Source organism: Lepidochelys kempii, chromosome 5, assembly GCF_965140285.1.
Source record: "Lepidochelys kempii isolate rLepKem1 chromosome 5, rLepKem1.hap1, whole genome shotgun sequence".
Lineage (NCBI taxonomy): Eukaryota > Metazoa > Chordata > Testudines > Cheloniidae > Lepidochelys > Lepidochelys kempii.
The window spans coordinates 44,847,869-44,871,992 of NC_136384.1; the positions used below are offsets into that span (position 1 = coordinate 44,847,869).

At 38.9% G+C, this 24,124-nt stretch overlaps 1 protein-coding gene across 4 annotated transcripts in view; it reads right to left on the reverse strand.

The window, feature by feature from the left end:
- TENT2 (terminal nucleotidyltransferase 2) overlaps positions 1 to 24,124 on the reverse strand; it is a 74,543-nt gene that overhangs the window by 30,115 nt on the left and 20,304 nt on the right. For all 4 annotated transcript variants that reach the window (XM_073344143.2, XM_073344140.2, XM_073344141.2 and 1 more), the window contains 3 exons: positions 16,997 to 17,073; positions 12,985 to 13,113; positions 8,583 to 8,626 (listed from right to left, as the gene is read on the reverse strand). In XM_073344143.2, coding sequence (XP_073200244.1) covers positions 8,583 to 8,626; positions 12,985 to 13,113; positions 16,997 to 17,073 — 250 coding nt within the window. The remainder of the gene's footprint in view (positions 1 to 8,582; positions 8,627 to 12,984; positions 13,114 to 16,996; positions 17,074 to 24,124) is intronic.

A 24,124-nucleotide genomic window follows, 5' to 3' on the forward strand; every position in this document is an offset into this window, starting at 1 on the left:
CACTTTCCACAGTATGCGTCCGATGAAGTGAGCTGTAGCTCACGAAAGCTTATGCTCAAATAAATTGGTTAGTCTCTAAGGTGCCACAAGTACTCCTTTTCTTTTTAGAAATTTAGACTTTCAGTCCCACATTTTCTTCATCTCCTTCTAGCTAACAAATATCTTTGCTATCACATTTCTAAATTCATATCCAAATAGCTAAATCTCCAACATAGCATTCAAAAAATAATGATTGTTCATTATAACTGTTTCAATTTAACGTAAGAATGGCCATACTGGGTCAGGCCAAAGGCCAACAGACAGTGGCCAACTTTATATTAAGGGAAACCAACACAAGTGTCTTCTTCATTAGAACAAAACTTCTAGCACATGCAGGGAAACAGTGACGGGAGGAGGAGCTCCCCAGCACTGCTGCCCCAGCTGATCCATAACAGCCTTCAGTCAGCCCTTCAGTGTAGCTTGCCTCATTTCTGCTGCTCTCACAAGGATGTGTTAAGATTCAGCAAGTCACTTAACCTCTCCATACCTAAGCTCCCCTTCTGTAAAACAGGCAGTATCATTGTCCCTTTTCTCCCACCCATCATCTTGCCTATTTACACTGGAAGCTCTGCAGGGTAGGGACCATTTATCTACAGTACTTATATGGTCCTCATCACCATGTATTTGAGGGCCAATCAGTCTTTAAAATATTTATCCTCACAACACCCCTGCGAAGTAGAGAAGTACCATTAACCCTATTTTATGGATGGAGAACCAAGCCTACACTGAATACAGGTATGGATAACTCCAGTTTCCTTTCTAGTTTGCACTTACAGCTTACTGATGAGGAAAGGAAAGATATATCTAAAATTTTATATTCCTAGAAAAAATACTTGTCCAAAAGAAACATTATATATTAATGGGGAAGAAAATCCAAGTGACTGTGGGGACATACAGGGATTGCAGGAGATGAGGGGAAGAGATCAGAGAGGTGGCATAGTGTGAGATGGTGCAGGATTCGAAGGGGCACAGAAGTGGATTTCAGGGAACAAATAGAACTCCAGAAATGGGACTGGGTATAGGGGAGGAGGAGGAAGAAAGAAGAAAAAGGTTGGGGAGACAGGAGGGTTAAGTTTTGGGGGTTGTTTTAAATGGAACTCTCCTTCCAAGAGTCATTAACTTATCGTTAAGGCTGCTCAAGTTCGTTTTCCAGCAGTGTGATCACTAGAACCCTAGAAAAATCATTAAAGAAACACTGGCTCAACAGAGAGGAATGTGTCCCAGGCTAGGATGGTCCAGTAGTTTGGGACCTAGCCTGAGCCATGGGAAAACCTGGATTCAGTCCCTGGTTCTGCCACAGACTTCCTGCGTGATCTGGGGCAAGTCAATTAGCCTCTCTGAACCTCATTTCCCACATCTGACAAATGGAGATAATAGTACTTCCTTACTTTGCAGGGGTTGTGGGGATAAATTAAAGAGAGTGAGATGCAGATAATAAGGTAATGGGTGCTATATTAGTACGAAAGAGAGGTAAATAACTATAGAGCAGTGGCACCAATGCCGGAACTCATTCACACAGCATCCTTAACTGGCTCAGCAATGAGAAAATCTGTCTTTAAATCTTCCCTTCCCAACTCTCAAAAGCAGAGGACATGATTCTCCCAGCAATAGCCCCCTTTCTGCTTTCAGTATCCTCACTATATTCGGCCTATAAAAAAGGAGAAACAGGATCGGACTTTAAAACAAACCTGAAGAGATATCACTTCACACAAAAAATGTACACACAAGTTTTATTTGCATTTGAATACTAGGAACTATGATTCTTTAGGAAGAGGTTAGGGAATTGACAGGACTGGTTGTGAATGGAAGATGGACAGGAAAGACCATTGTTCTAATGCATGAGCAAGTAAATTTGCTCCTTTCCCTCAGTTCCTCTTTTTAAACTAAGCTGGTTCTGGCCTCTTCATTATATATGAGTGTGTGTGTGTGTGTGTGTCACACACACAGAAGTGCTTAGGGAGGCATTGCTGTTTTGCTGGGCTTTGTACTCATTCACTGGTATTCTAACAGACCCTAATTTACTCAATGTAGTAAAGAATTCCAGATATAAACTTCCCGAAGCCCCCAATGAACTTTTGTTTTGAAGAGTCTGATAGTCCTCTAAAATGCAGGAAATTGCACCTCTTACTTCAAAGTGTTCCAGTCAAGAACCCTACAACCCTTTTAGTGCTTCCCCCAACTTCTCACAGCCTTCCTACTTTTACTTGGCTGGCTACAGACGCTAATGTTTCCTCAAATATACAAACTTATCTTCACAACCACATATAAGAACAGCCATACTGGGTCAGACCACAGGTCCATCTAGCCCAGTATCGTGTCTCCCAACAGTGGCCAATGCCAGGTAATCAACCAAATGATCATCCCCTGTTGCCCATTCCCAGCTTCTGGCAAACAGAGGCTAGGGACACCATCCCTGCCCATCCTGTCTAATGGCCATGGATGGGTCCTATCCTCCATGAACTTATTCTTTTTTGAACCATGTTATAGTCTTGGCCTTCACAACATTCTCTAGCAAGGAGTTCCACAGGTGGACTGTGCCTTGTGTGAAAAAAATACATCCTTCTGTTTGTTTTAAACCTGATGCCTATTAATTTCACTTGGTGATCCCTAGTTCATGTGTTATGAGAAGGAGTAAATAACTTATTTACTTTCTCCACACAAGTCACAATTTTATAGACCTCTATCATATCCTGCCTTAGTCGTCTCTTTTCCAAGCTGAAAAGTCCCAGTCTTATTAATCTCTCCTCATATGGCAGCTGTTCCATACCCCTAATCATTTTTGTTGCCCTTTTCTGAACCTTTTCCAATATATCTTTTTTGATATGGGGCACATCTGTACACACTATTCAAGATGTGGGTGTACCATGGAGTTATACATAGGCAATATGATATTCTCTGTCTTATTATCTATTCCTTTCCTAATAGTTCCCAACATTCTGTTCGCTTTTTTGACTGTCGCTGCACATTGAGTGGATGTTTTCAGAGAACTATTCACAATGACTCCAAGATCTCTTTCTTGAGTGGTAACAGTTAATTTAGATCCCATCATTTTATATGTATAGTTGGGATTATGTTTTCCAATGTGCATGACTTTGCATTTATCAACATTGAATTTCACCTGCCATTTTGTTGCCCAGTCACCCAGTTTTGAGAGATCCTTTTGTAGCATCCCTTCGCAGTGTGCCTGGGTCTTAACTATATTGAGCAATTTTGTATCATCTGCAAATTTTGTCACCTCACTGTTTACCCCTTTTTCCATATCGTTTATGAATATATTGAAGAGAACCGGGCCCAGTACAGACCCCTGGGGACACCTCCATTTACTTCTTTCAATTCTGAAAACTGACTATTTATTCCTACCCTTGATTTCCTATCTTTTAACCAGTTACCAACCCATGAGAGGACCTTCCCTCTTATCCCATGACAACTTACTTTGCTTAAGAGCCTTTGGTGAGTAATATATATTCCCATTCTACATGTCTTATTGGAAGAGAACACAAACCTCCACCCAACACAGTTAGTTACTCAAAAGCAACACACACAAGGAAACTCTGGCCACATAATTTTTTTCCTTTAAAAATTTACAATTTGACATTATCAGCATAGAATCTAGCCATCTTTGAGTATCTTCCCTCACACACCTTTTCAAAGGGTGCAGCAGGAAGGAGGGAGGAAAATACATAGTAGCCACTAATGGCTGCCTCATTCAGAGGCAAGTACAATGCCAGACCCAGGGCAGATTAAAGTTGCTTAAGGGGCAGCTTCAGGGCTGCTCTAATTTATGCATCTGACTATGGCCCAGAAGGGTCTGTCTGCCAGCCTGGAAGCACCAGAACAACTCCACACATGATATGACCCAGCATTTCTCCAAAACTCAGAGGTACAAATGTCAGCTCTCTGCCAGCTGCAAACTCCTCCATGACAATGAATTCCACAGATGGGCAGATCTGGTTGCTCTCCAGCCCCTTTGCACTGTCACAACATTAAAGGGGCTAGACTGAAGCAGAAAACCTGGCCTTTATTACTTCCTATTCAAAACACTTATTTCCTCATCTATTACATATTATCTGCAATTTAGATTAGACATTTCTCAAAGTTCTAGGAGTATTTTCAGGTCAAGTTAAAGCTTTGTATTTGATTCTGGATAACTGGAATGGTGTAGATTTGTACTGAAAGGGAACAAATTGCATTGGTAAACAGTATCAGAATGTGGAGATATATATTGTTCCGTGGGTCCCGTGACCACAAGTAATATGTGAGTTTCTTTGGATGCTGATGTATCTGTAACTAGCACATTTCTTATGTTTTTAGTAGGTCTGTCAAACTGAAAAAAAATTAATCATGATTAATTGCAACATTAAAAAAAGTAATCACGATTAATCACCATTTTAATTTGCACTATTAAACAATAGAATACCCTTTAAATTTTTGGATGTTTTCTACATTTTCAAATATATTGTTTTCAATTACAACACAGAATACAAAGTTTACAGTGCTCACTTTATATTATTTTTATTACAAATATTTGCACTGTAAAAAGATGAAACAAACAAATAGTATTTTTCATTTCACCTCGTACAAGTACTGTAGTGCAATCTCAATATCATGGAAGTGTAACTTATAAAATGTAAATTTTTTTTTTTTCATAAAACTGCACTTAAAAACAAAACAATGTAAAATTTCAGAGTCTACAAGTCCACTCAATCCTACTTCTTGTTCAGCCAATCGCAAAGACAAACTGGTTTACATTTATGGGAGATAATGCTGCCCGCTTCTTATTTACAACATCACCTGAAAGTGATAACACATGTTCCCAAGGCACTGTTGTAGCCAGCACTGCAAGGTGTTTACGTGCCAGATATGCTAAACATTTGTACGCCCCTTCATGCTTCGACCACCATTCCAGAGGATGTGCTTCCATGCTTACGTCGGGTTTACTCAATAACGATCCAAAGCAGTGCAGACCGAAGCATGTTCATTTTCATCATCGGCATCAAATCCAACATAGACTGTTGATTTTCTTTTTTGATGGTTTGGGTTCTGTAGTTTCTGCATTGGAGTGTTGCTCTTTTAAGACTTCTGAAAGCATGCACAACACCTTGTCCTTCTCAGATTTTGGAAGACACTTAAGGTTCTTAAAACTTTGGATTGAGTGCTATAGCTATCTTTAGAAATCTCACATTGGCACCTTCTTTGCGTTTTGTCAAACCTGCAGTGAAGGTGCTCTTAAATCGAACAACATGTGCTGGGTCATCATCCGAGACTGCCATAACACAAAATTATATGGCAGAACGTGGGTAAAACCGCAGAGCAGGAGACATACAATTCTCCCCAAGGAGTTTAGTCAAATTTTTATTAACATCTTCTTTTTGAATGAGCATCATCAGCACAGAAACATATCCTCTGGAATGGTGGCCAAAGCATGAAGGGTCATATGGATGTTTAGCATATCCGGCACATAAATACCTTTCAACACCGGCTACAACAGTACCATGTGAATGCCTCTTCTCACTTCAGGTGACATCATAAATAAGAAGCAGGCAGCATTATCTCCTATAAATGTAAACAAACTTGTTAGTCTTAGCAACTGGCTTAACAAGAAGTAGGACTGAATGGACTTGTAGGCTCTAAGTTTGACATTGTTTTGTTTTTGAGTGCAGATATGTAACAAAAAAATCTACATTTGTAAGTTGCACTTTCACGATAAAGAGATTGCACTACTATTCTTGTATGAGGTGAACTGAAAAATATTTCTTTTATTTTTTGCAAATATTTGTAAGCACTGCACTCAGAAGTGTGCACTATACACTTTGTATTCTGTTATAATTAAAATAAATATATTTGAAAATGTAGAAAAACCATCCAAAAATATTTATAATAAATTTCAATTGGTATTCTATTATTTAACAGTGCAATTAAAACTGCGATTAATCCTAATTATTTTTTTAATCTAGTTAATTAACTCATGTTAATCACTTGAGTAAACTGTGATTAATTGACAGCCCTAGTTTTTAGGGATTACATTAATGTGAAATGCACTTGAGCATCCTGAATTCAAGTTTTTTATAAGGTGTTCCTCATTTTCATTCTGATTTGTAGTTTATCCAATGTGTAGGAGTTACAATTTTCAAATCAATAGTTTAATACTTAAGAAATTACATTCTTGGTGGAGAAGGTGGAGCCAGCAATATACTTGCAATTTTCTAGCATACCGTAGAAGCCAACGATTTTATTACTTTAATACAAGATTTTGATTAGAATATTATTACATTTTATGGTACTATATATTCATAAATTAATTCCAAAAGAGTAAATGTAATGGCTATTAACTATACAATACTACACTGCCACCTCAAATACAGGTACCTATCTGTGAAATTGCTATCACTTGAAAGAAGTTAAAAAGAATCTCCTATGCCTTCATATTAAAACAGATTAATTTCCCACAATGTGTCTTCCTAAGAGAGTCCAACTTCTTTGGCAAGTCCACAATGTGAACACCTGCATTTTGTGAGAGTTCAAATAAACATTAGAAACACTGGGAGTGAGGTAATATCTTTTATTGGGTCAACTTCTATTGGTGAGACAGACAAGCTTTCAAGCTTACACAGAGCTCTTCTTCACATCTGTGTAAGCTCAATAGTTTTCCTCTCTCACCAACAGAAGCTGGTTCAAAAAAGATATTACCTCACTCACCTTGTCTCTCTAATATCCTGGAACCAACACAGCTATGACAACACTGCATAACAGAAACACATTCAAATGATTTTTTTTTTTTTTTTTTTAACACGGAACAAACTGTAGGAGTCGGTGACACTCAAAAATATATGCTGTACAAATGACAACTAATTGGTTTCAGAGTAGCAGCCATGTTAGTCTGTATGCACAAAAAGAAAAGAAGGACTTGTGGCACCTTAAAGACTAACAAATTTATTTGAGCATAAGCTTTCGTGAGCTACAGCATGCATGCATCCGATGAAGTGAGCTGCTCAAATAAATTGGTTAGTCTCTAAGGTGCCACAAGTCCTCCTTTTCTTTTTGCAAATGACAACTAAGTTTCACATGAATTGCAATATTTACATGACATAAAATGTTGACCTGAAGGCAAGTTCAGTTATCTTTAACTACACAGAGTATGATATTTACAAAAAATTATAAGAAACTTCAGATGTAATGCAATACCAAAAAAGTGAATTGTGAGAGAAGAGATTGAAAGATATAAAACTATAGTAATATTTTTCTAAAGAATAAAAACACAATGTAAAAAAAATATATAGCTTTAAAGACTAATTGTAGCTACCGAGTCAGCAGGGTCAATGGAATAAGAACAGAATTGCAAATTCTGAGTTTTATATTCTATTTCAAAGTTTTCCACTGTTTTTTGTTAATCTTCACTGTGTATAATGGCTTACATTGGACTACTGTGAATAAAACCTGCCATATGAGAGCTGGATACTATTATTTTTCCCTGCTATAGAGAGTCAGCAATTTTGAAAGCAGCTCTTCCTGTCAGTGTTTGATGGTAGGAAGCATGGTTTTCTGAAGGGTTGATTCAGCACAATCTGGACATCTAACTGTCATTATCAGTAACATAATAAAGCATAAAGAGACCAAGAGAAGAGACTGAGTGGAGTTATAGGAAATATGGGAGAGAAATGAGGAGCAAAGAATATGAAGGCACAGATGGAGGAGAAAAGACAGATGTTAGGGAGAAACATGAAAAAAAGTGATACACAAGGAGAACAGAATAAGGAATGTCTCTGAACAACTTAAATACAAAGTATAGCCACTCAATAACTCCCTCCTTTTCTTTTCCAATTGAATATCTGTAAAAGGGCAGGAAGCATTCAATTAAAGAGCCACCAATTAAGACCCTGATCCTAAAAAGAGATCCAACAGCATGGTCTCTTATGCCCAGTAGTTCCGTAAGAAATCAGCGGGACATTCCGTGGGCATACCAGTAAGTGTCCACACACACACACACTTGATAGAACTGAAGCCTAACGTCATGGGGAGGTTGTGCACAATCCTCCATATTAACTATGCAAGTTTTGTCCTCTTCTGGTCTAAATATTTGATCAAATGGAGGATCCAAGTGACTCAACAGCTAGGCAGCTGGCTCTCTCCCTGGCCTTTCCTGCTGCTGACAGACAACAAGAATGAAAGTGCTGCTGGAAGCAGTATTAAGAAATAGCAAGCGGAACTTTACACCAGACTAATATATGCAACTGATGAATTTTCAGCACAGTACATGGTCAATTAGGTGTGCAGCTCCTATTAACAACACCACAACACATTGTCTGATCCTGTGTTGAAAACTGATCTTGTATGTAACTGAAACAGTTCATACTAACAAAGGAATGGTCAGAATCAGCAGGCAGCATTTCTGCACGCAAATGAAATGGCATTGAGCGTTCCAATGACCATGCCCATAGCTATATTTAATTTTACCCAATACTGATTTAAGTATTCACATTAATATTGTAGATAATCAGTTTTATATACAAAATATGATGTAATAAGAATTTATAAGAAACACTTACTGGGTAATTTTTTTGGAGGGATGGAAGGATGGGTTCAGGTAGGGCTATAAAAAAAAAGTTTAAAGTTGCTGTGATTCACATAATTCACAGAAAACAATATTGTATCAGTTACACCAAAGGTGTGGACTGAAAGTCCATGACAGAAGCGTTTACTCTGAATTTCATTTTCATGTACTTTGTGAAATTAAAATTACCTGCATAAATTTTATATAATTATTGTATATCTCATAATATGAAAATGATTCAGTTAAATGAAAGTGTTATCAACATATTGCTATTTGTAGAACAAACATATGAAGACTTCTATGTCAGCTGGACACTGTTTGCATTTTAAAATTCATGTTAATTCGTTATTGTAGGCTACTATTATTTAGACTCCAAAAAGGATAATCATAGCTTAACTCAAGTACTTGGATCTACCCTAACATGATTATAACATGGCATGGGATGTCTTCCATATTCTAAATGAGTTCACAATTCTTCAGATATAAAATCTGCCACGCTAGATCATCAAAAGTAACTAAAAATAAAATAAGATGTGCCACATATCCAGTAGCCACTGCTGACAAAAGCCCTAGAGAGATTATGTTCTGTGCTATTTCCCGCTTTACTACACAGCTAGCAGTGTCCCAAAGCCACGTGGACATTGGTGATGTTAGTGCACTAACAAATAAAGAGGTAATTTTAACTTTCATAAAACCCTGAGGTGGTGGAGGGAGTGTGTGTTGGGGCGGGAGGGAGAAGAGGCACGGCGGGGGAGGAGAGACAGGACACACACACAAAGAATAAAAATAATGGGGCAAATATTTATCTTCCATATCAGATGGTGTTAAACATAATAGAGAGAGAAAAAAACCCCCACAAAAAACAGTTGAGTTTCCATTTAACATTTATATCCCACTCATTATTTGAGCTGCAGATCTGGTAGCTAGCTCCTTGTTTCACTAAAGCTATAATGTCACTCCATCAACATGTTTTTAAAAAAGTTAGTCTATACCATTCCTTAAGGAGAATGATAATGAAGTTCAGCACGTAGAACTCAAAACTAGGTCTCAGAAGGGAACAATGGTTAAGATATCCTTTGTTTTTGAGAACTGAGAATTAGACCTGCAGAACTCTCAGCAACAGGACTTTCATATTTTCAAAAGAATGCTACAATGACTAACTGGGTTGCTAAGAATAAGATCACAGCTGCTTTAATGCTCAAGGTTTCCTTTGCTTGTGGGCGTTTGGGGATATGAAGGAGCTATCTTATTTCTATGACATCTTGGAGATTTCCCAGCATTCTGTCATAATGACAGGAAAGGAAGCAAAATCTGAGCCATCTGAGTGCTCAAGATATTTTCATCTGAGTCTACATCATACATGAAGAGTCATGGGCTATTAAGGGGGGAAATGTTATTGGTCCGTAATCACATTTGCCATTTGAGTTCCTCTTCTCCTACAATACAGTGCAGATGGACCTGTTCATGTAGAAAGGTTAAAGCTCAAGAAATGTGTGTACCTATAAAATAAACTCAAGCCATAGGTCAAAAAAGATTTCCACAGTAGCATGGTGGGCAAAGCGAAAAGCAAAAAAGAAAACAGAACAGAGATTTGATTGTACTAGGGAGGAAAGATGGACTCAATTTTACTGGTAAATGAAATATTTGCTTTTCCTTTCTTCTTCTCCTATACCTCCTTACTAGGATTTTTGTAGGTAAAGTATACAATTAGAAAAGATAAGCTGTTTCCAATAGCCTCCTACCAAATGTGTTATCAGGAGTTGTGTGCTAGTTAATCTTGCAGAAATAAAACATTAGGAATACAACCACTAGCAGCTGTGCATATATCCAGAGGCACATTTCCCCCAGCCTTTTTAGCCCAGGAGGTTGATCTAACAGAGCTAAAAAGCTCCCAAACTGTGGTCTGTAAATTGTTGTTTCTCCTTGGGGAGCTGGCTGATCACATGGTGATGCTTCTCCAGCTGATTTCCAATTGCTTAATAATATTAAGAGATAGCAAAATACACATTAAGTTCCTAATAAAATGCAAACAAATGCAGAGGTTGTCACAGGGATTTTGTGCAATTATCACTCCCTCACAACTAGCAGTATCATTGCAAAATATCTATGTATATAAAACCCATGTATTTCATTGTATCCCCTTCCCTACTATTTGTAGGACACTTGTCTTCATGTAAGACACACTCTCTGGTTTGAAAAGCTATCTATCTGTATTTGCACAACACTTAGAGCAAAAAGTTCCCCAATGTGAACCAGGAACTCTTTGGGTGTTACTGTAATACAAATATTAAAGTTTAAAAAAAAAAAGTGAGGCCCTTGCCTTCAATCTCCAAGTGAGTCAGCCTACTTACACTGAAAGCTTACCTCTGACCACATCAAATGGTTTATAACTTTTGGGCCAAATCCATTTTAAAGACTGCTAAATGCTTTTCACAACTCTTTGAAGATACTTCTTCCCCCCTCTTGCACACACTTCAGCTTTCTTATTTGGGACCTTAGGATCCAAAGGTCCACAGTGGTTTTGATCCTATAACCAAAATGGCCAGACTGACAAAGACCTCACTGATTAACCTCCCGATTATGTCATTTTTTTAATTGGCTGCTTCAATGATTTACATCCATTCTACCCAGTTGCATGCAAACAATACAGCCATTTTTTTTAATTGGAAGGAACAAGAAACTATTCTGGAAACACTCCACCACCTACCATAAGGTTTCTGAGTCACAAAAAACAGACTTAGCAACATTTTGGCTAGCAACTCTTCCCTTTCACAGGCATCTCTCCAAAGGAGCCTATAGCAGACAACCAGACCAAAAATATACTTATAATAGGACAGCACAGACTAACTCTTACATTTGGTGCCTAGATACCACGGTGACTGCTACATTAGGAATATCTACACAGTCTCGGCAGGACAAAATTGAGAGGTAACTCAATCTAACTGGTCATGGAATGACATATGCCTTTTAAATTGCTATGCTTATAGATGTTGTCTTACTACAATAATCAGAGCCATCAACCTGGTTAACTGTGTTTTTAGTTAACTTCCGAATTGTTGTAAAAAGCTTGCAGAGAAATCATGGTATCACATGCTCCTTGAGACATTTTAGTAAGTAGTTAGCTATACATTCTAGGCTGGATATCAGGCATCCAGGCCAAGAAAATTATGCAGAAGTGAATAAATAGAGCCATGTCTATCTTCCTACCTGCAGGAAAGAAAATCTACGCAATCTGAAAGGCAGCAAACTGATAAAAGAAAAACTTAAAAATACACACAAAATTTGAAGGTAAAACAGCAAGGAATCTTTGTGGCCAAGAGCTTAGTAGGATTAGAAAAAGGACAGCTATTTATATAGATAAGAACATTGAGAGTTGCATTAGAAAAGGTTAAAAAACAAGAATTTGGAAGAAATACAAACCTTCAAGCTTTGAGGCATAAGTCAGCCTCTAAGTGGCAGAGGCTACACAGAACTTCCTCTGTAGACACGTTACTCCATAACTGTACACCTCAGAGTTTCTTGCACTGTCCTTCAAAATATCTGCTACTGACCACAGTTGGGACACAGGATACTGACCTAGACTGACCACTGATTTGATATAGATTCTCTATTCCTATGTTTCTAAGCAGGCCAGAGAATTTAGGAGATGATGTAGAGGGATTTCTTTAACATAACAGAGCAATATAAGCATATGGAGGGAGGGGAAGAACCATGAGCATGCAGTTCAGTCTTATGCTTACAGAAGCAATCTCTGTGCTGCACTATTCCACTGAATTTGCAACAAGAAGTCTCAACTCAGCAGCCCTGAGACTTATCAAATACAGACACAATTTCTATACATAAACTACAAGAAAAGATGAGAGACTGCAGACATGTAGGGACCCCAGCAGCTCATGATCACTGGATATACCAGTCCCTTAATGAAAAATCAATAGTAAGGAAGCTCTCATGAATTTAAGCTCTATTTGCAGGAATTCATTGTGCTCCAGTTGTTCAGGTCCTGGAAAATCAGAACACAGAGGAGGCCACCCAACAGCACACAGTCCCCCTTAGGCTATCCAGAAGACATTCCTGAACACAAAAATAACCTGAAAGCAGAGCATTTAACCAAAATCTCTCTCTTGTAAAGTGAAAATATTAACCTGGGCTTGAGTTTATTTTATGGCAATACAAGGTCCTCCAAGCACATTTTTATTAAGAATTAGTCTGCCTCCAGAGAACAGGTCCATCCTCACTACCTAAGAGGAAGCACTAAGGAAAAAGAATATAAAAATAATTTTCACTTTATCCTCAGCCACTTCTATCAGGTTACTTGAACTCCTAATGCTAAAAAAAAGAAAGCTAGAAAAATATTACTTTAAAAGGGACACAATTTCAAAAGCTGAAAACATACTTACTTTGTAAATAGTGCAAAACCATCAACACAAGACTATAGCTGCTTAAAGTACCACGACTGGCATCATTTATGTCATGAAAACTTGCCCACTTCTTAACCACCAGTACTAATGGACGAACTCGATTCTCAACTGTAAGTAAAATAAATACTCAAAATAAGCAATTAAATACATTTTTAACTAATTGTCAATGTTACAGTTTTTATATTCCCTCCAGGTTAACATGACACCACCTTCTATATGATGCCCTCCCTTTTCCTGCCTATTACAGAATTTCATTAGTTATCCCAGTGCTACTGTCATCTTACCAGAACAGGAAATTGTATTCATGCTTACTTGAAAATTTCCTTTCTTTGCGTAATAAGGCTCGCAGATCCATTACAATGGATACTTCAGCCTGGCTGCAGCTTGGGAACTGAACTGGACCCACCAGTCACTGGTAGCAGGGGAATGCCCCGCCTCCTGAAGTTGAGATAACTTCCACAGCTAGGATAATTCAAGCCTGCCTTCCTAAATTACAGATGATGTTAAAATACTTTGAAGAAAACAATTTCTCTTATTGCATTGCATGGTAAATACCACATAACAAACAAACCCAAATTCTTGGATGTCAGTCTCTAACCTAGATAATCCATTATCCCCTACGTAGGTCTTATAATTTGAAGAAAGGAAACTTTCAGGTAAACATGCATAAATTTTCCTATTCTTCTTTGTGCTAAGGTCTACAGATCCATTACAATGGGATTTTCATAGCAATGTGCCTACAGGGTGGAAAGCAGGATCATCCTTTAAATATGGACATCCAGAAATAAGTAAATTATGTCTCTCTCTTCCCCTGGGCATTAAGGTGTGGAAAAGATTTCTGCCAAAAGAAAGGAAATGGCATCAGGTAAGATTGGATAACCAATATGCAGAATTTGGTTAACTAATGGCCATCTAGCAGATTTCAATACAGAAGACATAACTACTCTGCCCTAAGATTGTCAGCATGCCTAAGGACTGTACTTTGTTGCTTAGCCAAAGGAGGAATATTTTGAATTTACTTAAGGAATTAATACAATGAGCCTTATGAGGGCTATTTTTCCAAATTAAAAGTACAATACTGAGTCTGTAAGGAGCACAATGAGGTTCCTGGGTCACACACTATAACCTTGTGGGGTTGGAGTAAAGTTGATGCCTTAACAAAATATTTAATGTTGAATTTGTATAAATAAGTCTTTTCTTAAACATGCTTAGAACACATTTCAGAAACTTGGGTTTATTGATCTTACGGACCCCAAAAAAGTCAAAGAGAACTTTTTTTGATACAAAGCCCTTAGTTTAATTACCATGTTAAACCACTGAAACATAGCTTTGATTTCCCCCAGAAGGGCTTTATTTTAGGTATATTAAGAGTGCCCAAGCAAAACATGCTTCATCCAAGTATTCATTTTAAACCCTGTATGGTCCTTGATGGAGGACTGGTCTTGTACTAACAGACCTCCTGTGTGAGACAGACATACCCAAAGATCCAATGCTAGGTTAATCAAGCCTGAGAGCCAGAAAGTCATAAACAGTAAAACTGCCACTGTCTTGTTCCTTTTGTATTGTCTTGGGGAGCAGTGGAAAAGGTGGAAAAATATATAGCAGGGACTTTATCCAGCTTTATGAGATGTCATTCACTACTTCACATCCTGGATCTTCATGCACAGCAAGGTTATAAGGTTTCCAGATGCAGAGAGGTCGATGATCAGAGGCACATATTTACTAGTTTATTTTTGTTTGCCTGATGCTATCTAAGAGTTTCCATGCCCAAAGGAGGGAGCTGAGATGATACTTATCAAAGGCCTATATAGTGAAGTGGTCACTCAGGTAAAAACATCCACAAGTTAGAAACACAGAATCCCTGGCCACCAAAGAGCCACATTTATTTTGGGTAGTGAAAGCAGATTAAATTTTGTCTGGTGCACACCGAGGAGGCCTTCTACCCTTATAAAATTGAGTCAAGGGTAGACAAGTGAGTGGTGAACCAAGAGACCCCTCACTGCCTGACTGTTCTTCCATATATGGGCTGCTGTCCAGCCATTAGTCCACAGCTATCTACCGGGGAAAGTAAGAGGCAGTGGTGAGGCATGGCAACCTGCAACAAAAGCGAGGAACAATAATCTGAACATTAGGGCACGGTGACCCACAGCACCAGCTGGAGACAACAGCGTGATACTTTCCCAATCTTTTTGGTGTGACAGATAAGTCCTAGCCTTCTATTATATCTTCCCAAAGAGCATCAAGATGGATATACAGCTACAAGACAGCTGCAGACCAGCGAGGGATAGCTTCAAAATACCCAGTACTCTCATCGACAAAAGTCTATCCTCTTTTTGTTTGGTGGGATTTTTTTTTTTGGGCTGTGGGGAGGGAAATGTTAATATATTTTACTCTTTGTGTGTCTAACTCTGATTTGAACTGCTGGTGTGAAATTGGGGTGAAAGCATCCCTAGAGGAATCAGCATGTCTGTGGGCCAACCATTCTGCTTATCTGCTCTGTGATGGTGAGCAGAATATCTTGGTACTGAGGATTAGCTGACAGGCTTCATGCCGTGAAGGTGAGCAGGGGAAGCAAGCACTAATTTTATTATTCATTTATTTCTCCTTTGGGAGTTTGTCCCCATAATCCTGCTTCAGAGTGGGGAGTGAAATTGGGTTCAGATTGCACTGGGAACATTTCAAGGGGCTAGCAATTTCTATGACCTCAGAGATGCTGAGGTTATTTGTCTCTCCTCCCTAACACAGCCCTCTCTGGGTCTCTCAAGGAAGGCATGAGCCTTGGACCATGCAGCTCTATCCCTCTCTTTTGCATGGGATCCACATGGGCCAGATAAGTCTGTTTTCCCCCGGGGTGAGGGGGAGTCTCATCCTGGGACATCAGCAGGGATCTATTCAGGTTGGGGGCTGTTATAGAGGTGGCAGAGGGGGAGGGAGCTGGGCCCAAAGGCACCTCACTGCATCCTCTGGCACTGGTAGTGACTGTGCTGTATCTGGTGCCCCCCAACATCTGTGACATACAGGGAAGCAGAGACAGCTGTGCTCTGCAGTCAGAGGTCTGGCTGCTAGTATGGGCTGAAGGGATGCTGGCACGGTCTTCCATCTGGCATACTGCTCTTCTGGCTTCAGTCTCCTCATGAAGATGGAGAGGACTGCTTTCCCCAGAGCCAGTTCTTTACCAATCCTGCCTGTCCCATTTTCCTACTTGGGCTGCATCTTGCCCAGCACAGCCAGCCTCTCCAATCTTGCCTGGCTCCTCTCCTGTCCAGGGGAGAGGGGCTAAGGTGACCCACCCTGACTGGATTGTGAGGGAAATTGCACCCTGTGTGCAGAGCTGGTCACGCTCCCCAACAAAACACAGACCCTTCCATTTACCTCTGGCTTTTCTCAGGCTAGCTCTCTCTGCAAGGGTGCCAGCTGCTCCAAATACCTCAGAAAGGGAATCAGAACTGAGAGGACAATCTCCCCCAAAATCGAAGGCAGGCCTGGGACTCTGCTAGGAATTAGCCAGACTAATTATTCAATGGAATTTTCAGTCTAAATCTGAAACACTGTTTGGAATTCCATCCAAAGAAGCTCTGCAGTAGGAAGGCAGAAAAAACTGGGGGACCTTCAAGGAGCAGGGCATTCCGCTGCTCCCAGTGACTGGTGAGTCAGGTTCTGCCACCAAGCTACAGGCAGGCTGACACACCCACTGTAATAGATCTGTGGACCTTAGCATGAAAAAATATACATTTTAACTTTTGAAAGTTAAAAAGATTAACTAGTCCTATTAAACTACACCACTTTTGTCTATATAACTGATCTTTTAAGAATTGTGGGTAACAAGAATTACTGTACATATTTTAGTTACTTAATAATAGATAACATCCCAATATGATTAGATGCTAGTGCATTTGTAATAAAAGTTCCTATCAAGAGGGTTTAACTGAAGTGCTAGTTTAAAGTAGGAGAAAGTTCTCTGGGAATAAGAAAATATAAAAAGACAACTTACTGTATGCATAGGTTCTGAGAAGGAATGTATTTCTTATTCCTACAACATTGTTTACATTCAAGTCAAACTCCACACAGCTATGCGGGGGGGAGGGGAAAAGAAGTCAAATTGTATCACACACATATTTCAAAATAAGACATAACTACACTATATTTATTACTATACTGTCATTGACTGAATTAACAACTATGAGTTTGTTTACTGGAAACCTGAGTTTAAGATAAGCCTCTAGACTTCTGCTTTTTGGGTCAATAAAAGCTGTGAGGATGTGCTATTTGCTTCATTGTTGCTCATGCCTCAGTTATGGACTTGAATTTGGTTGTGTCTGATACAACTAAATAATACTGAAATTGGATAGTACAGGATATGCAAGAAGAATACATTCCAAACCAATAGGATGGCTTAAAATCCTACATGTTTTAGTATTAGCCTACACATTTACATAAACACTTGGGTCTGATGACGCATCTTTTGAAATCATTTTGGATTCTGTGATGTTTTAGTTTAGAATACGTCCCTGAGAAAGGGAGAAGGAAAATATAGGTAGAAGGTTTAGAAACACAAGGATCCTCCCTATACAATTCAGATTTAATTGATCCTACTCTGGGAACACACCAATGTGGCTATACACACTTCAGTGTCCTTGCTGTTTCTTAACTCTGCAGTGGCGTTTGGATATCAAAGCAACAAGCACTTAAGAATGAGACATTGTTTTGTATAAAATATGCAAGATTTGCTATTAACTCAGTTTCTCCATTGTTAATCTGACTTCAGAGTGTGCGATTTTTATAAACTGCACATTATTAGGAGCAAAACAAGCGCAGCAAGAAAAGCATAATATGCCTATTCCCAAATCAAAAATTTTAATTGTAGTGCCTGTATGAAATTAGAAAACTCTAGATTAGTGACAGCATCTGAATTTACAGTCAATGAAGAACAGCAATGTTTCAATCTATTCCAGAAAGGACACACTGCAGATGGACCGGAAGGGAACTCAAAACAGTGATACATTAGAGATTCAGGACTGATTGAGTCAAATTTTCTCAAAGGGTCAAACACTTCTTATTTTGCTTTGATTTTAACATCTAGCTCTTTTAAAATTTTTTTTAAAATCTATTTATGAAGCTTTAACAGGTTTACAAATCGTTGCCATATAGATATCAAAATAAACCAAAATAAACCAATCAAAACAACCATTACAGCAGTGAGCTTTTGTTTAGAGAAACATTACACAGTAATATAATCATGAGATTGCTATTTAATAATCTCTGTTTGGGAGAAAATCCCTTTGGCATGTTACTTACACTTCCTTTATGATAAACAATCCTATAAACTGTTATATTGGTGGAAACAGAAGTATGGCAATTAAGATATCAGTTCTGAATATCTGCAGAACACACTACACTGGTAAAGGAATTTTTATTTTGTTAATTGCTTTAAAAACAGCTCATTGTACCAGACATATTACTTGAAAACCTATATCAGAGTTAAATCTTACTCTTTCAGAAGTCAGAGAATGAAAAAGCCCCACAAAGAAAACAGAAAATCAGCAGAGTAGGAAGTTTACAAGTTTGAGTTAGTATTTGGTAGATATTGTAAATAAATGTGAAAACACTGCCGGGAATATTAGAGGTCACAGAACTGCACTGAACTAAATATGCTTCCTGGGAGCAGCTGGGAAAGAGAGAAGGTGCCTGGACAGTGAATCCCCCTAAATTTAGTTTGGTTTATACAGGGTTAGTCCTCTAGGTAATCACTGCCTGGTTCATTTTTTGATTTCTGTGTGGGTAAGTGCATGGGTACATGCATGTGTGAGTTAATGAAGAGTGTGGGAGAGAAAGAGGTTGATTGGATAAGTTGGAAAAGTAATGCGTCACTTGGAGATTTTAGGAGAGGAGGGATACAGTAACATACACAATTAGGGAAATAATTAGGTGAAGGAAAGGAGGGAAAAGAGGAAAAAAAGACACTGAAGACTATGCAGGAAAGATGTATCACCTTTGGGGAAATTTTCTGATGAAACTTAGTTTTGTCAAAAAACGCCTGTTCAGTAGAACAAAATCTTTTGTCAAATCTGTACTAGAACTGGAAAAATTTTCATGGAAACACAGCAGAGCACAGGACACTCTACCTCCTCTACCTCCCATCTAGCTCAGGAGAATAAGCCGTACCATTGTGGGTCCCAGAGCTGGGGGGTTAGCAGGGAGGCATAGCGGCTCCGCTCTCTGCCTTTCTGGCAGCTACCCTCAAGGAAGGCTCCTGCCAATTTCAGAACAGAAATTGACAAGAGCCTTCCTTCAAGGTGGCCAGGAAGCAGGAAAAAAATAGTTTTCATTCTTCTGAAACAGGATTTCTCTCAGAATCCCTTCCTGTGAAAGTTATTTTCCCTATAAATAGATGGAATCTAAAAAAAAAAGAAAGCAGACTAACAAAAGCAATAAAACATAGCAAGTATTGTTGATGATGTTGCAACTAAAAATACACAAATAGTACAACAGGTGTTTAACTCCCATAAGCCACAAGTGTTGGCAGTACAGTCTTCTTGGGTGATAAGTCTGCCCTGGGGGCTAATAGGCGACAAGTAAGTTTTTCAATCTCGGATTGTAAATAGTCTCCACTTTGTGCGTTGGCATTAAGATTATGGCCATGTATTAGGTGAACCTTTACATAGTAGTATTACTGGCAAGTGAATGTATGAACTGTAAACTTATCAGAATATTTATGAAAACTACCCAATACAATCATTTTAATACTTATTCTTAGGGGTTTGTTTGTTTTTTTTTTAAACTTGCTGTTACACAAAGATAAGTGATTAGATGTAGTTAAGTTTCTCACCTGTGAGTTACTACTAAATGCACACAGGAGACCACTGTGGTATCTGGGCAAATTTTACATGATCCTTGCTTTTACTTCACTATTTGGATGATTTATCCACTGTTTACCTATGATTTAAAATAGTTGAATAAAATGATCAAAGTAATATTTTGCATACTTTGATCTTGTGTCCCACAGTCCTATGCCCTATCCAACAGACCATCTTTTCTCTTATTTTGAACCTCATTGTAAATGGAAAAAGTACGTAATGAAATTCCAATTAGCATTTTATAATCCAGAATGCAAGTAAAGCAAAATTGGAAGGTGGTTACTAATAAAAACTGATGAAATACTAGATTTTGTAGTACCAAAGGGGATATAGGAGGGTTTTTTTGATCTGATCACAGTGAATCTCTCCAAGGAAGGTCTCAATAAGTTTTGGATTCCCCGCCCCCAAGACAGGATGGGGGGGGGGGGGAGCAGGAAGAAAGGGGGCAGTGAGCAGAAAATAGCTGAATATTAGAAAGCTGCTCATGGAACTCTCTACTAGGAATGATTAGAGTATAGTCATCATATGAAAAGGATATATAAATTGTCTTTCTATCCTAACATGCAGGCCCATACATTTAGAAAGACTTGGGCACCATTCCTATACTTTGTCACTAATTTAATGCTTTTACATGTAATCTTTTTTCCAAGTAAGCACTCAGATGTTGAAAACTTAGCTGGGTAACAGGATATAAATAACTATGCTGTACAGCATCCTAGTGCATCCCTCTTATTAGACTAATGTTCTTTTCATATTCATTCATAAATTTCACAAGAACTTTTTTGGATCCATTATGCTTTCATTAAGATGTGTATCTATGTGAAAAATAGACATTTTTCCTCAAGTGTTTAAAAAAATTAAAAATTAAATACTAAACCAAGTACTTAATGCACATGCATAATCCTTGTACTATACGGTTAGTATGGAAGTCCATATTTTTTGCTACAAATTCAACACCTCTCTCCACAAAGTATTTAGAATGTTAATTTTGATTCAAACCAGGCTCTATAGTTTGTGCATAATGATTAAAAAACAATATGTCTTTACAAAAAATGATGTTCAATTGATGTTAAGATGGTTTTACCACAAAGTACAAAGATCAGTTACTTACCCTACAGTAAATATGGTTCTTCGAGATGTTGTTACTGTGGATCCCACCATAGGTGTGCATGTGGATCACACACTGTGACACTAAGCACCCCTGTATTCACACCCTACGCACGATTGTAATAATCTTTGTAAAAAATATGCCTTGTGAAGCATTTGAAAATTTAACAACTCACTGATCATTAATATTCTTGTGTGAGGTATATATGCAGTGTGTATTAAGAGTTATGGATGTATGCTGGAATGATTAATAAAATGTGTTTAAACCAGGCATGCCAGGGGAAGTTGGTAACCAGGTCTGCCCTAGACAAAGGAATGTGTATTTGCTTCTCTGACCAGCCTGGTGATCAGGCAGAGACAAAGAAGACCCATTTTACCATATCAGACGAACACAGCTATAAAGCTAACAAGTGGGGGAGGAGACAGCATGGCATCTATGCCCCAGCAGGAGAGAGAAGCTTGGTCTGGGTTTTACTTTTCAAACAATACATTGCAGAAGTTTACTGGTCTATAAAGATAGTGGTGGGGTGGAAGGACTCAAGTGATAAGTAATTGAATCAACTGATTGTATATAGTGTTACTGTATTATCCAAGTTTACAGGGAGAAGTCTTTTCTGAAAGTTAACGATACACTGGTGATTATTATGAAATGTATGTATGTATTAACATTACGTGAGGAAATATGAATACTTAATGATATTGTGCTTTAAAGTCTGTGCCTAAACAGAAACAGGTTCCCTCTCAGCCAGGAGGGAAGGCAGCTATCTACTGGTCTCCAATGAAATTAAGCAAGGTATGACCAAAAAACTATAGAAGTCCTATTTACATAAGGAGGGGGATGGGAAGTTTATAGGAAGGGAAGAATAGCATGAGGCCATCCTGCCTCTTGAAACAAGGTCACTGAAATTTGAAAGATATAAGCAAGGACAGAAGCCACCTTTGACATCCATCACTTGACAGACAAGGGAACAGAATTCTTGCAAGTGGAGAAAGATGGGTCTTTCAATGAAGGTGGTATTGAAGTCTCTGGAAACTTCAAATAAAGTGAGAAATCTGCTTAGGCCAAGATCTTTCACTCACAAAGACAAGCGAAGCCAGCACCTTGTGCTTCTGTGGAAGGTCCTGACTGAGAGAAAGTCAGCCATGACTGGGAAGAAGGAAGATTGGTGTGAGAAACCATCTTGAACAAAGCCTATACCTTCCTAGTTTATCTTTTAGATGACCGTTTTCCCTTTTGATTTGCTTGTAACCCTTTCTAACTTTATTTCTTTTACTTGGCATCACTTAACCTATGCCCTATTGTTAATACATTTTTTTTTCCTATAAACCAATTCTGTGCTGGGTTTGCAGGAGGATACATTTATTCCAATTAAATTAATAAACTGTGATGTGCTTTTGTTCCTTTAAACAGACACACAGACCTTATTATTTCTCTGAACTGTCCAGGAGAGGGCTGGACATAGAGAACAAGGTTTGGGGAAAATTTGGGACTGGGAGTATGTTGGGGTCACCTTACTGGTTGTAACCAAAGCTGGTAGAAGCCAGAGTGGGTCTGTAGACAGGCTGCTCAGGTCAGAATTGCTGAACCAGGGCTGGCTGCATAGCACACAGACACTCGGGGTATGACCTGCATGCTTATTGCTGATTCCATGTCCCAGGTAGTGAGCTACAGTGGCAAAGCACTGAGAGGCACTAAGTGTTACAGGGTAAGAAGTGACAACCCTTCCCTGGTCTGAATTGCACATGCACAAACTTAAAACTTTTCAACATTTCAACAGACACATCCAGCAGGGCAGCACATGTGCCTGTGCAACAGCCATGTCCCTTGCCCTCCCTCGGTTCCCTCGTAATTTAAAGCCCTTGACTGCTGAGAACTCCAAAAGCAGGGATGGAGAATGGGTCATGGGACCCACACTTACCACAACATCTCTAAGAGCCACTGCTACTATAGAAAGGCAAGGGATGGTGGCATAAGGAGCGTCAGCTCCATCAGTTGAACAGAAACTGAGGTACAGCTTTCCCAAACTTGGCATCAGATCGAGCTAAATCCAGTGCATAATGCTTGACATATATGAGTGGGTTGTTCTATCTTGCAGATTTCAGATATCAGTACATTTCAGAAGTAGGCTACAGATGTCATCTAGACTAAGCTGGAGTGAGCCTTAATAATCATCATTAGGATAGACAACAGCCAGCTGGTAACACAATTAGATACAAAGGATACTTAAACGGATAATGGAGTGCATGAAGTAGCCTGTCCCTATAGCCACAAATAGAAAAGGAGACATTCTGAAAGATTTGGGCCTATCGGTGTAATATAGAAGAGCTCTGAATATGTCCAGAGTATGTAGCTTTTTCTCCCCTGGTGTGGAGTTTCAGGAAAAACAGAGGTAAGTTAACTGATTGGCTTAAATGGACTTCAGAAACCACTTTGAGAATGGATTTTGCATGATGTATCAATATCGCCATGCCCATACAGAATGAGGTATACAGGTATTCTGACACGAGTGCCTGACGCTCACTCACTGTTCTGGCCAAATTGATGACCACCAAAAGGACTGTTTTGAGTGTAAGACTGTAGATAGAGCTCTCTGAGAGGGGTTTGATGGGAGGCTCCATAAGCTTTGAAAGGACAACATGGAGGTTCCATACGGAAGGAGGTTCTCTAACCTGTAGATAAGTAAGCATTAGTCTCAAGAAAATTGGATACCATTAGATGAGAGAAGATGGAGAGCAATTTTATCACAGACCAGAACCCCATTGTGCTAGGTGCTGTACAAACCGAACAGACAGACATTCTCTGCCCCCAAAGAGCTTACAATCCAAGTTTAAGGCAAAAGACAACAGAGGATAAAGGCAGATAGGAAGTACAAGGAAACAGTGAGTCAGTATTGGTCAGCAGGATAGGTAGTGGTCTCAGCAGCATAACCATTGCCAAGTTTTGTGTAGGCCTCATGGCAAGGTAGAATTTTAAGGCTGGTTTTAAAGGAGGATAATAAGTTAGTTTTGCAGATGTTTATGGTAAGCTCTTCCCAAGCATGGGGGCAGCGTGGGAGAAAGGATGAAGGTGTTTGCTTTTTCAGTACATGGGATGAGGCTCTGCATTTCTGGACATGTGGAAGGGTAGAGCCCAGCAGCGCCAGTAAAGGCCACAGTGA